This window comes from Musca domestica, unplaced genomic scaffold (genome assembly GCF_030504385.1).
Source record: "Musca domestica strain aabys unplaced genomic scaffold, Musca_domestica.polishedcontigs.V.1.1 12, whole genome shotgun sequence".
NCBI lineage: Eukaryota > Metazoa > Arthropoda > Insecta > Diptera > Muscidae > Musca > Musca domestica.
This window is the reverse complement of record NW_026712155.1, coordinates 1,541,443-1,558,437: the sequence shown is the minus strand read 5'-3', so window position 1 is coordinate 1,558,437 and position 16,995 is coordinate 1,541,443. Positions and strand designations below refer to the sequence as shown.

Here is a 16,995-nt window from a genome sequence, read left to right as displayed (position 1 = left end):
CAAAATACCGAATATCGGTGGGAGCCGTTATATGTTCCCTATAGGAAAAAATATATACTTTATGGAGTCTACGACGTATGTGTGGAGGGCATAATTGAAGTTAATTCATTTAGGAAATAAAATTTAAGCCAGATAACAATGTATGATTCAGTGAGATCCATATTAGACGGTCATATGTTATGTTACTTTGCAGAGAAACGTCACTGATAAACTGTGTTGAAGGAGAGGAAGGCCGGGGGTGGGTTAAGTCTTATATAACTGTTTAGTATTGAATGCATGCCCTCAATGCAAATACAAATCCAAATTCGAACTGTTGACCAATTACTTTTGTATTCCATTGTGGGCCTTAACGGCGGGGTGGGTTCAATGACACCGGACAGCATTGCATTAAAATGTTGTGTTTCCTTTGGGATGAATTGGCATTTCGTTAGCCGGTGGTGTAGTAATTATTACTAAGCACACGCCGCAACATGTTTTCCATACAACCCCCTTTCTTTGAAATGTATTTGATACTCAAATTGGGGGTGGGAGCGGTCTTAATTCTCAGTCAAGAAATGCAATTCGGAATACTTTTTTCTGACTCACCCGCTTACCGAGTGACTCACTCGCCAAGTTTCATTTCTAGGAAATGCAGAAAATCCAAGAAGGGATGAAGGAAATAATCCTGCAATAAGTTTGGCGTAGATCGAAATTATTAAATTGAGAAAAAAGGGTGTTCGATTTAAGTTTCCATTTCAATTTCATGTTACGATGCAGTCTCTGGGTTGGGGCGTAGGTTTGTCACCACACGCTCTTGCAGATATATCGATGGATTTGAACATATGTGTGCCCTGAAACTGCCAACCAGTCAGCCAGCCAGCAATAAATGCAGCAATAAAAACTTTTGTTAACTTCCAGATGAAGAAGAAGCAGATGAAGTTTTCCACGCGAAACGGGCTAAAAGTTTGTCATCAAAAAGAAATTATTCAACTTCATATGGTGGAGATGATTGTGTAATGGTTGACATTGTTGGCAGGAGAACGAACTCTCTCACTCTCTCTCACACACACACACATGCACATACAAATTTTGCGTAGAAGTTCCTGCACATCTGTGCCAAAGTTTATTTCGTTCTTTAGTCACGACGTGTTCCTTAAAGATGGCTTACTGCTTTACAATATTTTACGTGGAAGCTGGGATATAGAACAAGGTAAGTAATATTTGTCAGGCAATGTAATTCGATTTGTCTGGATATTTTGAGAAGGGTAACGAGGGGAAGGTATGACATGGTAGATCAGACTATTTTGCTCTTATATATTGTGTAGTGCTATAGAGAGGGACAATGACAGGAAAGAAAATGTTTTTAACACATCAAAATAACAGCATTAAATTAATGTCTAAAAGAGCTGAACGTATTAATCGACCGTGGCATGAGAATAAATGCCGAATATTATCGCGAAAATATTCTGGAGGGTGTATTAAAGCCTTGGGCACGCAAACATTTTGACCTTGGACATTCCAACAGGACAATCGCACTCAGTACGCGCCAACCAAGAATGGTTACAAAATGAGGTTCCTCGCTTCATTTCCAGCGCACAATGTCCACCCAAACATCCGAATACCAATCCGTTGGACTATTGTGTCTGGAGTATTTTGAAAAGCAAGGTTGGCACTAAAAAATGCCAAAGTGTCGATCACCTCAATAAAGCGCTTCGCCGGGAATGGTCCAAAATACCGCAGAGCAACATTTGGGCAGTGTGTGACGGTTTCATTGGCTGTTTGAAGGTCATGGGTGTGTCAAAGGTGACCATTTCGAAATCTAAACTTATTTTAAAATTTGATGCTATTGCCGACATTTTTTGCTTTCATTCAATAAAATTGAAAAATTGTGAAAATTATGGTGCTTGATTTGCCGATTTGCCTTTTATTGTACATCAAAGGTGTTATATTAGCCAAATTTGTTGAAATTTGAAATTTTAGAAACAAGTGTGTCAAATGTGGAGGTGGATATATATTATTCATCCGATTTGTTTAATTTCTCCTCCATAGCCATATGCATTCCATAACAACGATACTCGGAGGAAAATATCAATATCAGAAATACTTTTGCAAATTATATCGAGATCGGTTCGTCCGATTATGTATTTAACTCCCTCACACCCGTAAAATACTCTCTATAACAACGATATTTGATATTTGCCAACTTTAAGATACAGCATAGAAATATCTCTGATAAATTTAATCGCTTTAGATTTGGATATAGCCACCATTATACATCTTAGCCCGATTTCACATTTATTGTGCCTAAAAAGTATAATATCAGCTGAAATAGGATGGACTTTGATGAGTAATACCCATTGAAAAACGATCATATTTGGTATGTTTTAATTCTCATAAATTTCTCATAAAAGCGTTTATTTGTTTTATGTAGCTCTACTATGCATGCGAAGTGGTGTAGGGTATTATAAACTCGGTCTAGCCCGACTTTGGTCTTTCTTTACTCGTTTTTATATTAAAAAAAATATATATTTTTTTAATAAATTTTGAGAATTCTCAATACATTTCTCGGAATTCTTAACGTTAATTTTCTCCGAGGACAGTTTACACTAAAATCGTTGGGAGCTGTACTTTGCGAAAAAAACAAGGATCATTGAGAACCATTTTTTAATGAGAAGTGTCAGAAAGCCAAATAATGTCTCCTTGTGCGCCACAACATTTACGACGCCAGTCAATATTTTGTGGAGCACTGGGAAACATTATTTGCAAAAAAAATACAATTTTCTTTTGGTGGAAACTCCGACCAATGATGATTTGTAATTTTCTCACATAATATTTTGCACGTTTTTGTTTCCAAATCTGTCCAAATTTATGTACTTGCAAGCACACATACATGTGTGTGTGTATGTGTGAGTGGAAGTGTGATATATATCATGGCAGATGGAAAAAAAATTTGAAAAATTTTATGTTCAAACGTTTTAATGAAAAACATTGACCAGCAAACATTTTTTTGTGCGTAATGGATTTGTTTGTGATTCGTATGGGGAATACGTTTTCAATTGCCACCAAACACTTGTATTGAAATATATTAATAAGACCTTATACTGAGTCAAAACAATTAAAGAAATTTAAAACATTAGAAATCCTATTCAAATTTAATATCAAAGTTCTGAAAATTCCCAGAATGTTTGCAGGGGTAAGCATCACCACACAGGCACACACAGACATATCTATGTAAGAGCATAAATATCTTGTGGTTTGTTACGTATGAGTCTGTATGTACGTGTGTGTGTGTGTCTGTATGTTTGAATTACCAAGGTATTATAACTCCTAAGCACATAACGATAAACATCTTTCATTACATTTGGGGTTGCGACAAAAAGAAAAACAAAATATGAAAAACGAAATAGGATCTCCTTCCTTAGCACCAGCTGAGGATACCAGCCACCAGGACAGGGAGCTGTGGCAGTGTTTACATGTTTATACTTTGCTCAATTCCATTTGTGATTTTGACTTAGTCATTCATGAGTTTCAATTTATGTTCTTCAAAGTTTGCCGTTTTGTTTTCTTTGCTTTCCCTTACTTTCATTTAACATTTCTATCGTTGCGTCTCCTCGCCACCCCACGCGGCGACGTCTTTTGCCGTCACAAAAGGGGACATTCCAGGACATTATGGATTTCGACGTGCAGCGACGGACGACGTTTTCATCTATTAAAATATGTATGATACTTAAGTGAGTGACTGCTAAAAAGCGTTCGCTGCATCAAAAGCTGGCCAAAGTGAGTCAGTCAGTAAGTGAGTGTGCAGCGGAATGGAGTGTAAAGTTGCGTTTCAATGTTTTTATGGGGGGGCTTCAATGTAATCATCAGAAATAAAAATCTAAAACGAATACACACAAATGTGTAATGATTCGCGGATACACAGAAAGAACTTTTGAATAGGCAAATTTGGTAGAAATGTTCAAATGATGTATCTGCCAACCCAAGAGTTGTACCAATTATTACTGGGCGAGAACTAAAGGTTGTAAGTGAAAGCGAGGCTAGAGAACAGTTTTGTTGGTTGAGCTACTGCGGGTTAGGACATTCTGAGTAGATTTCTTTTCTCAGATAAGAACTTATTTTTAATCAGTTGGCAAATTCTCAAAAAGTACAAAAGAGAATATTGTTTTAGTCCCTCAAGAAATACAGGAAAAGTTTAAAGGCAATAAGTTGCTGAGACCACGATTTCTTTATAATTTTTGCCGAAATTCGTTGCCTTACTTTTTCCGGCAACGGCTGTGTTAGAAATGTGGTGCTCTTGGATGAGATTCATAATGTATCCAAATGTGATGAAAGGTTCATTTGTATCGTATCTATACAGTGGCAGAAAGGGTTAATAAAAAGAGGATATAAAAATGAAGCGGTGTTGGCACTGGGCACAAATGAAAGGTTTCGAGGAGTACTTTCCGAAAATATGGACCTTATAGGCAAATATACTTTCAGACTAAGAAAATTTTCGTATTTTCTGATTTTTTTTTTGAGATTTGTAAAAAAAGAATTTGAAATAAATTAAAATACCTTTATTTTTTCTCTGGTTTACTACTTCTCTCTATCTCACTCTCTTTCTTTATTAACCATTTCTGAAGTGGAGAAAAGAAAATCACCTTGATTCGTGTCTTTGCTAATTAAATTTAAATTTATCTTGACGGGCATAAATGGACTGATCCTTCAGAGATGATTGGACATTTTTCGAAGCATACTTGCAAAGGAGGAAATCATATTGCCAAATCATCTTGTTGTATATTGTGATATATGTAGGATATTTTATAAATATAAAATTCGACTTTTTGTAAAATATCGAATCGTTAATACATTTCCCACGATTTTCCACTTCTACCAGTGTACATTTTTTAATTTTGTTTTGAAATGAGAGTGAGCGTGAATATGCAAAAAAGAAAACAACAACAACTACAGCAGCAAAAAATTACAAAACAAACAATTGAACAAATATGTATTTCCCCAAGTTACAAAGGGAAATGAAGGAATAAATGCATGTGTATGGGTGCTTTCTTTGTTTATTTCCCCGAAACAATTTATGGTTCGGTTTCATTTGTGTAACCCAGTTTTTTGGCAGACTTGCGTTAATGCAGCCACAAACACATCCCCATCATGCAGTCGAAGCTGTGGGATACGGGGCGGTGCGGTGAGGTACTGTTGCGGTACTTTGCTCCGCCATGCTTAGATGAAGAAATATTTTAGCATCAGCTTCAAATGTTTATGGTTTCGAAAAGCAGCACATGCCATTCCATAGAACCCGCATACACACACACACACACACACACACTTCTAAACTCTCAATGTCCTTAAAATTGTCTTACATGGCAGACTGTGTGTCAGCGACGGAAGTGTGTCTGTCGACGAACATACTTGCATGCAGTTCAAGCTAAATTATTACTCCTAGTTGATATTAATCGCTGCTGGGGCTTTCCAACCCGTTTAGCTAACGACAAGTCAAGCCATTATCTGGTGTCTAATCTTTCCAGTTAAATTTTTGCGTAATTACACAGCCTACTGTCGGAAATTGGGACATTTGAAAATGCGAGAGTAGCAGTAGATTTTCCGCTGCCGCTCGTTAAGGACCCTAAAGCAGTGCGGTAAATTACAATTTTCATACAAGGGTGTTAAGTTTGGAAGGCATGGAAATGTGAATAATATTCCAAACCAAACCAAAACTAAAAAAAGAACAGGCAATTTGCTCAGCAGGAATATATCCGTTTTTTTTTGGGAGCAAATTACTTGGCATATTAGTTGTAAGCCAAGCTAATGGAAAATAAAACGATACTAGCCTGATCCAGATGCTGAAATATGTTGCTTACCATCCGGCTTAAGACATCAACAGGAATTACGTGGTCATAACATGGCAGGGCTGACATGCAGCATTACACATCGACCACTCCATAATGGCCTACATAACCAAGTGACCCTGTGTCTCGTCTCGAAATGGTCAGTCGGTTGGTCGGTCGGACGGAATCAGCAACAACATCCACTGGACGTACACACTTGTTCAAATGAGGCCAATAAGCTGGAAGATGAGACCAATAAATAAATAAATGAGATGCTGGAGCAGAAAGACGCCAAACGCAAAGAGACCATTCGTTGTTAGTTGCCGTTTTCTTGCCCTCACACACATACACGCACACACCATAGCATTTATGTTACCGCCAGAAGGCATCTTCCTCATTTGTGCGACTGGGAACTCCAGGGAATCACCGCCGCACAACAAATGAAAATGTTTCGTGGGAACAATGAAAACAAAGAGAACTCTAACACGGAACAAAGGAACAATGAAAGGAGAAACGCTTGCATGCAATTTCGATGATTAGGGTATTGGTGAACTACGGCCAGCCAGCCAGCGATTTGGCTGTGTGTGGGAAATTTAAATTGTTGAAAACAAATTTAAATGTCTTGGCGTTAATCAATTCAATATGAGACTGCTTGTAAAATGACATCGGATTCTTTTTGGGGGAGGGAGGGAAGGTGTGCCAAAAATGCTATCGTACAACTTGTAGTGTATTTAAAAAAAAAACTGAAACTTCGCAGTCGAAAAAATAATTATTCTTTGGGGTTTTATTAGCTGAACCTAGGAAAAAGGTATTCTGTTTGGAAAGGTTTAAAAAAAATAAAAAAAAAAACAGTTTCGATTGCACGGAAATTAAAACTGCAGCTTTAAAAAGAAAAAGGAAGCAAGTCGACGTAACCAACTATTGGAACTTAAGTCTGACACAAATATTACAGTGTGGGAATTTTGGATTGTATTAAGTTCGTTTTAGATGTAGGACCACTTAACTTTGGTATTTACGTTAGAAAGTGCTAAGTTTAAAGACATTCAATGACCCATTTATGAAGCGAGTCAATCCGGGACCCTTTGCTAGGGGGTTTGCATCGGAAGGTGTGGGTTATATTGCCCCTTTTTTTAAATGATCTCAATGTGATATAAATAATATGGATAGCTGTTTCCGAATTTAATCGTGGATTTGAAACCTATATATTTCATCTACAGTTTACTCCTAATCGTAGCTCATGTATTATGTATCAAAAGGATTGGACCGATAGTGCGATACTCTTTTCGCTTTTTATGATATCTATGATTGAATACTTCCTATGAAAGATATCATGCGCACATTACAGCCAGATTTACAGACAGGACAAGATTGACTCCAAATGTCGTCCAAAGAGAACATGAGTTGTAGAGTCATTATTTCTATGAAGCGTATTTTTAATCATCTGAGAATCTATTAAAACGTATTTAAGGAAAGTTGAAAATTTCTAGAATAAGTACTGTTTTTATGAAAATCTCGCAATATGCCAATTTTGAAAATAAAGATAAAAATCAAAATATTCCCTCTTGCTCATATGAGTTATATAAAAAATAGTAGGTGGACTTGAATATTAGACTCTAGAAAATTTAAATTCCACCTAGAATTAGGTTAATGCCTACGTATGTTATGAAATAAATAGGAAACTATTTCAAGACGCAAAAGGCAAAACCTCGGAAGTTAATAGACCTTCTTGCTGACAAAAGAAAAGAAGAGAAAGAGGGAGAGGGAGAGAGACAACAACAACAATAAATAAAATACTACCAAAAGTAACCCATTTTTTTGAATTTCCATGGAAAAAGGTATGACGACCAACTTTAACTACTAAAAAAAGGAAATGCCGAAGAACTCCTGCAACCCTCTTTTCAACATTCACGAAACGTATTATCCTTGTTGTGGATGCGATTACGTGAGGGTGTGTTCCTGTTCCAATTCCCTTTTGTTTCAGTCGGGTTTTCTTTGTCTGTGTCGTTGGCATTGGATTAGATGTTTCTATCATTCCTTCTTGGCAAATGAACGAATTGACTCAATACGCACTCACACACATACATACCTACATATAAACATTTAAAATGCTAATCGAATTTAACGTTTGTCAAAATTAATTCTTTTATGTGGCACAATTACATTTGAACGCCGGTGGAGGAATACAAAGTGTCTCTAATGGAGTTACAAACAAATATTTAACTGTCATTGCCAAAGGACCAAAATGACAATTACATGCCACAGCTGAAGTATGAATTCCATGTTTTTTTATTGAAAAATGAATATACTTTACCCCACTCTGCACTGAATGCCCTAAAAGTATTAATCTGAAACTAATAATGTTTTACTTTCAATTAAGCGATGATTTTGTGGACTTCTGGATGCGTGCCAGTGGCCATTTTCTCATAGTTCTTGGTTTTCCAGTTAAGTATCAGTTCAGGCATAGAAGTCAAAAAGAATGGAAAAGTCCAATTTTCAAAACAAAAACTTCCCCGCATGGTCAAGTTTAAGGCAAACGACTTTGCGTGTTTCGAGCTGGCCCAAAAAGCTGTAATACAATTAAAAATACATATGTAAGAGAGGATATGATTTAATTAATACACACACATCACGCAATATGAATGTCGATATAAACGAATTCGGACAAATCCTGAGGCTAAACGAATAAAGTTTTTATTTCGGGAGTTTTACTTTACAAGAGACTTTAATATTTTGCGAAACTTAAAGAGTAGAGATGCCATAATGATTGGGTTTTTAACAAATTTTTCACGGACGGAAAACTTACAATCCGTCCACTTGCAATAACAAGTTATCATCTTTTTAAGGTCTTTTCATAGATGACCGGAAGAAGGTCTTTTCATAGAAGACTGGATAAATTCTCAAAGAAGATTGACAGGTCTTCTCACAGAAGTCTGGAGTGTCGTCGGATAGAAGACTGAAAGGTCATCACAGAGAATACCAGGAGGTCTCCCCACAGAAGACCTGGTGGTCTTCTCATAGACGACCAGAAGAAATTCTTCTCATAGACGATCAGAAGAAGTTCTTTTCATCGACGAACAGAAGAAGTTCTTCTCATAAAAGACTAGAAGAAGGTCTTCCTGTAGAAGATAGAAGACCAGAAGAAGGTCTTCCCATAGCATACCAGAAGAAGGTCTTCTCGCATAGGACTAGAAGAAGGTCTTCTCATAGAGGACCAGAAGAAGGTCTTTTCGTAGAGGACCAGAAGGGGGTCTTCTCGAAGAAAAAAAAGCAAAAGATCGTTCTTGGCCTTCTTGTAAAAGACCAGATGCCGTCGCTAGCTAGAGAATTTGCCTTTGTCATAGAAGACCGGAAGAAGGTCTTATTGTAGAAGACCGGACCTCGTACAGGTCCAGAAAGAGCTTACATTGAGCAACAGAATTCAATTTATTCCAAAATTAAAAGATAGTGAAAGATGAGGTAAATTCGCGTTTTGAACGTGTTCGTCGAATGTTAGCCTTAATATTGGACAATATACCCCTTTCAAGGACCTTTGTAAATATTTCATGTAACTTTCTTTATTGTAGACATTTTTTTTTGATTCGGCAATGTTTAAAATACCAACTCCAAGAATAATTCTGTCCAATCGTTTAAACCACAAGTAAAAAAGCAGCTAAGTAATTTTAGCCTTCTGTCGCAATTCGTTTGAAAGATAACGTGATTACGCTAGATCGCTTTGAATTTTACGCTGATCCAGAATATCTATACTTTGTAGGGTCTATTATGAATACTTCGAGGAGTTACAAACGGAATGACAAAGCTAATATATCCTCCAAAGAATGGTGGAGGGTTTTAAAATTCGATTAAATTTTAAATCTCATATTTGGCTTAAAGTTGTAGTTTTTGTAAATCTCTGTCAAATTATACCTCAAGTCGGATGCTATGAGGACAAGAATAATCTCCATTCATTTTTACTAAAAATTTATTAAGAGATAAAATTTATATTTCAATGAACTTTTTATGATTTACTGACAAAACTCTAAGACTTCTACGCCTTTTTCACACATTCACATCATGCTTAGAAACAAACATTTGAAGCGAATCAGTCATTAGTGACTGAGGGTTATGATATATTTTTTCTTCAAAAAATGACTCGTTATAGGTAGAGGTATTGCGTAAAAATTGTCTACCTTTGCACCTGATGTGTGATACAGATATTTCGCTTGAATTAAATCTCAAATAATTTGATTCTTTGAACAAACAAAGACGATGGTTTCCATTGCTGTTGCTAGCTTAGCAGTAGTTTTTCACAGTATCCACTTTGTCGTAATACCAACAAAAAAGTACCTTTCCATTGGGTACTTTGAGCCATTTAACTGTTTTCAATTTCACTATTGTATTTCTATGATTTCCGTCGAAACGGTAGAAATGTGTGCTAAAAGCTCTTAACCACATTGGCTCACGTTTCAAATGACTTTCTATAATTCATTGACATCGGCGGTGGTGGACAGAATTGAAACGACGGTCTGCAGCGAAAGCTTTAAATGTTCTGGGAATTTTACTTCCTTGACGGTGTGCCACATTGCTAATCTGAAAAGGTTTAGGTAGCTGGTAGCAGGGCATGTGGTGACGATGCGGTGGTATTGGAATCGGCAATTCATAACACTTAAATGCAAACAGCAGCAGCAGCAACAACAACAAGATGTGTTACGGTTGGAATGATTGAGGAAAATGTTAATGTTGTAAATTTCTTTGGGACATGGGGAAGTAAATGTCAGATGTGCCCCCTCCCCAAAAGAACTACTGATGCGGCTAAGGCAAAGTTGTAGAACACTTTTACAAGTGGCTCCTTGATTGCCCACGCAAGAGAAATTTTATATTTTAGCATCGAAGGGCCAGCCATGTGTTTCGATGTTATACTGCCCATCGAAACAGAGACTCTTCCAAAAATCCTCCTCAATCATATCATGTGCATGTGGTCTCTTAACACTTGAATAATTATCATGTATTGCTGGACATAATGTCCAATGTCGTTCCAGTTCCTGTTCTATGTGCGGTGCAGGTCTCTTTTTTTTTTTTTGTTAGCAAAGTGTTTCTTTTGGAATTTCTGTTTTCCATTCCTCCTCGTTCTTCCTTTTATAATGAAAAGAAACAAGTAAAATAAAACATCAACAATGCTGGTGCTTCTGGAGCATGTGTGTTCGGTGTGCGTAGGTGTGTGTCGAAATGGAATTAAATCTTCTTGCCGGGAGTATGAATCACAGACAGCCCCATATGAGTGTTAAAATCCATTTAAATGCAATAAATTCCGTTATAGTGGAATATTGAGTACATGTGTGTAGTGTGTGTGTGTGTGTGTGATTATGCTTTGGTTATTTTCATTTAAAGCCACCCTCAAGGGGAATGTGTGTAATACGCACAAATGTACAGTGGTCAAATGGATAGTCACTCCTAGTGGATGTGTCACTTTCAGCACTAATAGTAATGCATTACCAAAATCCAACATATAAGCATAGTTGCCTTTTTTCTATATTTCCTGTAAGCCAACAAGTAACCTATGAAGTATTTACCGACTCCCACGCAAGTTTTTAAGCACCAATTAATGTTCGTAATAATGGTTGGTTGCCTGGTGTATCAGAAGGTAGAGAGTTCAACCCCCAAATCGACAATTATGAAGTGTTGTTGAATTGTACACAAATGCAACTCTAAGTGTCTACAAATAGACTAATCGTTTATTTTTTTAATTAATTGGTAGTTTTGTAAGTACCTACTTACTGATGCCAAAATATACCAAAAAATCCGCCATTTGGTAATGAGATTTTTTGCTGAGAATTATCAAAAAAGAGTCGAATTCAGACTTTTGTCTTCAGTTGCTTGTAAGTTTTTGGCGTGGTATCCTTACAAAGGAAGAAAAGAATAACAGGTCTTAAAAGAAACGTTCAAGTTAAAACGTTGAACGCATGAAATATATACTTATTAGGCCAAGTGGTAAAGTAAACTTGATGAACCGTTCCCAAATCAAAGACCATAACCTGTTCTCCATTCAAAAAAAATTGAAGACAATAGGCATCGAATCAATCAATCCAAAAAATGAAAATTTAAACTTAATACTCAAATTGTCTTCTTTGAATAGCGAAGAATATAAATTTGTATAAATGTGTGTTCGCCATGCTCAAAAACTAGACGCTTCATTGAAAACATTAAATATAAAACGATGTATTAAAATGTCTCCCTACATTTGAATTAAAACATTTCAACAACAAAAGGGTTTCCCCAAACCACTGTGCCTTTTGTGAGAACTTAAATTACCTTTTGGAATGTTGTGGCAAAGCATACTTTAAGGGGTTGAAGAATCTTGATTTGTACTTCAAAACATTTGCAACAGTTCTCTTCGAAAGAAAAAAAAACGTTAGGGGCGATTTTATAAATCCCTCTGAACGGGTTATGTTGCTATTCTCCAAATGGGGGGTGGTATCTTTCTAAACAATTTAATATCATATCAAGACACTTGCGTGTCAATTGCAGTGTTGTTCGGGCCATAAACCGGGCCAATATTTTCATTTGAAGAGAAATCTATTCCAATCGAAATGTTTCGTTGTCTCCTCCTCTTTTTCTTCTTCTTCGGCTTTGGGCAAAGCAAATGAAATGGAAATGACTTGAAATTTAAGGGACTGGCAGTGGCACTGGGCAAACAAATGGAAGGATGTCTCAAACATTCCATGCACCCCGTCCTTGCCGATGATGTGCACAAATCATCAGAAGAGTGCAAAATAATTATGGCGAAACGAGATGAAAACGAAGTGCATCGCTGCATTTAGCATGGCAAGTGTTATTAGGCTAATGACTGCTACTTGAAAAGGAGCCAGCGTAACTTGCCCGACCGAGAAGACGTCGTTGCCAGCTTAGAAGTTACTTTTACGCTTGTCTGTGTTGTTGTTGCTTTCTCATTTCCAGAATAATGAGAATGGTACAACAACAAAAAATCAAGCATCGCAAACAGCAAACGTTTTATTAAAATTTCTTGTGGGAGTGCTAAGTTGTTTGTTTTCTGCCTCTTTATTTTCTGCTTTGTGCCCGAGCTGATTTCTAAATGAATATCTTGAGAAGAGGCAATTATCCAGTCACTGGGGTAACTTCTTGGAATAGGCTATACCCAGTTTTACTTACTTTAATTATTGTTATTCTTTTTTTGTTTGGTTTTGAGAGAAATGATGATGGTTAGAATGGTTGATGATTTGTTGGTGGCTACAGTGGGTTGGTTGTTTGCAGACAACAAACAAAAACCAAAAAGATTTTCTCTGTGGCGTATTAGTAATACGTCATTGGGACATAAGTCATTCGCCAATTTGTACGGAGCCGAAACATTTACGGTCCATAGCTTATCTAAGGTGTACAAAGGTTACATAACAAATCAAAGCCAAATTTGTGTTATTAAAAATATGACCGACGTAAATTAAAAATAAATTGAACCATGTCCGTCCATGATTGTTTTCTACTTGAGGTAAGCCTGGGCACATCCATCGCTATTATGATGGTAGACTTATCTCGAACAGAGATAAAAAACACATTTGTGTCAACTCTTTGCCTTCCACCTCAATTCGTATTAATGTCAACGTAATTACAAGAAATCGACTTAAGTCTGTTAGCTCCCCACGAAACTATCTGTTAGACACGAAACAAGTATATGGGTTAACTTCTAATATTTCTGCTCAACCCATTGTGCAGACAATTAGTTGAGCACATTTTACCTGGGGCGGATTGCTTTACACGCGTATTAATGGAGACAACCGCAAATTCCAAACAGGCACACATTTCACCTACCCGCGAGTGTGTCAGTGTGCGTGTGTCTCTATGTATCAATGTCACTGCTGAAGCAAACAGACAAACAAACCAACAAATAGCGGAGACTATTGCTTGCAGTGGACAAATAAGAAGAATGCCATTGTTAGGAAATTTGATTCACAGCCTGGATTCGTAACACAAACCTGGCATAGACAATAATTTATGGCCTGAAAATGAGGTAGTTGGGTGGGAGGCAGCTCCCGCTCCTTGAGTCGCTCGACACAAGAAACAAAATGTGACAACCGCACAGCCAACAACTTATAACAAATATTTCTTCTTCTGCCCTTCTCCTTTCGCTTGGGTAAGTCAGTCAGTCCATGGAGAAAACGCTTGTGTGTGATTGTGTGTGTGTGTGTGTTCGCGACTCTTCGGGTGAGTTGTTGTGTATGGGTCTAGGCCAGGGACTGGGCATGCTAAATGACAATAAAAACCACAAACTTCATTCATATCCATACACCGGCGATGAGGAATACAAACTACTTGGTAAACTTTAGCAAACATCATAGACCCAAGAGAGAGATGGAGAGAGAGAGAGGACGAGAGAGTTTGTCTCAATGTGTGTTCGTGTTTGTCTATGTGTATTTGTGCCTGGCTTGTATGAAGTTAATGAATATGCATCAGCTGATATTTATTCACTAACCCCGACAAAGTTCATGGCGGAAAGTTCACAAAGTTTATTCTTTTTGCGCTCATAAAATGCAAAACAGTCATAACTGGCAGATTTTTCTTCCGTTCTTTTTTTGTTCATTTCACCAAGAAAAAGTTGCACAATCATGAATCATTTGTGGGGGAGAGGTTAGCTAGCATTCATTGACTCGAAGAGAAGATCCACTGAAAGTGGAAGGTGATGAAGAAATGATGCAAAAATGTGGCACTGATGTTGAAGAAATTCTTATTGCACAACGAGTGGATGTGAACAGCGAGGACATCTTAATTAGTTTTGATTGAAATCAGTCGTGGCATTCTTATAACTGTCGAAGCGGGCGAAATGTACTTAGTTATCGATTTCATGTCAAAATTATTAGTAATATCATTAAAAACATATTTTGACAACTGGCTTTTGCCGAGTTTGGTCCGTAACTGTAACAAAAATAGTTAGAGAGTCCCAATACTGGTATACCTAGTGGTAGCTATTGTATTGATACGTATGAGTAATATTCATGGGATATGGGAATCCATACGTCTATGTGCACTTGGAAAAGTTGTTTTCTGAACGCAATGTGAATCCATCATCCATCTTGAATTAAGGTATATGCCAATATTCTGATGAATTCAAAACTAAGACTTAATGCAATTTTTTTAATTTTTTTTAAGTTTTTAAATTGAATTCTAAATTAATTTTAAATATTTTCCCAATTTTCATTTCAGCTCAAGTTTCTAAACATGCAGACAATCAATATGTCGGTTTTTTCTATATCACCTGGCCATGCTAGGAATGGCTAAACCAAATTGATTTTTATTTTATTTGACAAAAGACAACAACAAAATACAATAATATTTCGCCAAACGAACAGGGTCATGTCTATAAGGGGTTCGCTGTTAACCTATGAGAACAATAACGACATCGTCACAAAAACTAAGAAACGCTCATCTATTCTACATTCGAAACATTTCAATAGCAGCATCTCGTCGACGGCTACATACGAGTCTATGGGTAAAACTGTGCCATCCAGTCTAAATTCGAGCATTTCGAATTCGGTTTTAACCAGCGGCAGCAGCCAAAGCCAAAGTGGTAACCATCACCAGCTTCCGACGCATCCGAATTTCCAGGGGAATCATTTGCCCGGGAAGTACATGAACTCCAAAAGAAAACATGCCAAATACAACAACATGTATTCCAACATGTATCCCGATCACAACAACTATTTGCACTTGAACTCGCTGTGGTCCATTTGGTATGGCGTTCTACTGACGTTGTTCCAGGGCTATTTGGCCGTGCACGGGGCATATCGATTTCTGGGTAAGACCATTTGAATGCGAACAATTAATCCATAACATTTTCAACATTGTTTTTCTCCTCTTTTTGATTTGCAGGCTGCTCTCTGATATCATGGAAAATAGAGCCGGTGGCTGAGCTTAATTTGCAAATTATTTTATCCGGTGTGGTTTTTATTCTGCTGCCATTCTTCTTCACTTCCGCCGTATTCAAAGTAAGTAAAAACAGCGAATTGAAAAAGTCAATATGAATGAATTTAAATAGTTTCAAACTACATACAAATGTACATAAATTTGAATTATTTTATTATGTTAAAATAAAAAGCGTAATATAAATATGTAAAGAACGCTGTGAGGTTGCATAGATATGAAGATTGTGAGGGTCACTAATAATGCTACCATCCCGGATATTAGAATTTTTTTGGAATGTAACTTACTCTGGAGTATGATACAATAACAGGAGGAAGAATCTGCATTAGCGTCCTATGCCTTTCGAAATAAAGCAACCTTTCTGGTTGTTGTTGTAAAGAACGCTGTGAGGTTGCATAGATATAAAGATTGTGAGGGTCACTAATAATGCTGCCAACCCGTATATTAGAATCTTTTTGGAATGTAACTTACTCTGGAGTATGATACAACAACAGGAGGAAGACTCTACATTAGTGTCCTATGCCCTTCGAAATAAAGCAACCTTTCTGGTTGTTCTATGCTCTAGAGCAACGCACAAGCAATCATTATTTCAAAAGAGATTTGTTTTAAATGTTCAATGATTAAATTTAAAAATTTTGAGGTGTAGGCCTTAGATAGTAGTGTTTCCTACGGCTCAACATTGTTTTCTTCGATTGTGTCCGACGTTTGTCAAACTAATGTTTTAAACACGGAAGAATAAACATATTTCTACAACTATTTTTTAGAACAAAATCTTCGGCAACATCCCATTATGCAAATGATTTTGAGAGGTATTTGATATTTTCTTTTCAAATTAACGACAACAGCAATATTGCTGTGACAGTTTTAGCGCCGTTTTTATTTCGCCGATCTTTTTTGATAACTATCAAGACAGTTGCAGAATTCAATTCAGTTGTATTATAAAGTTGGTTTCGAAAGAAAAGCGTAAAATTCAAATTTCAAAGGATGGGGACCAGATTTCTTTGCTGGTGTATTTCACAAAGGCATCTAATGATAAAAATATCCCCAAAATTGCGTTACCTAAAAAGAGTGGAACTCATTTATTCTTGAGCGATATCGCAATGGTTTCAATATTTCTTTCCACTTGAATTCATTTAGTGTTCCGCAATTTTTTGTTGGGTAAGTTACTGTAGAGTATGTTATTGTTAAATAAAAATTCAGAATAGAATTAAAATATACAAAAATGCATGCATCTCAGCCAATGACCAGACTTTGTTATCGTTTAATAGCATTTTCAAAATATTTTTTTAAATCC

General features: G+C 36.8%; 1 protein-coding gene across 1 annotated transcript in view; it reads left to right on the top strand.

The window, feature by feature from the left end:
* Positions 1-16,995, top strand: part of LOC101891768 (protein tincar) — a 51,769-nt gene that overhangs the window by 12,800 nt on the left and 21,974 nt on the right. The window contains exons 2-3 of the mRNA XM_011295341.3: positions 14,985-15,576; positions 15,651-15,766. Of these exons, the coding sequence (XP_011293643.1) occupies positions 15,135-15,576; positions 15,651-15,766 (558 nt within the window). The 5' untranslated portion in view covers positions 14,985-15,134. The remainder of the gene's footprint in view (positions 1-14,984; positions 15,577-15,650; positions 15,767-16,995) is intronic.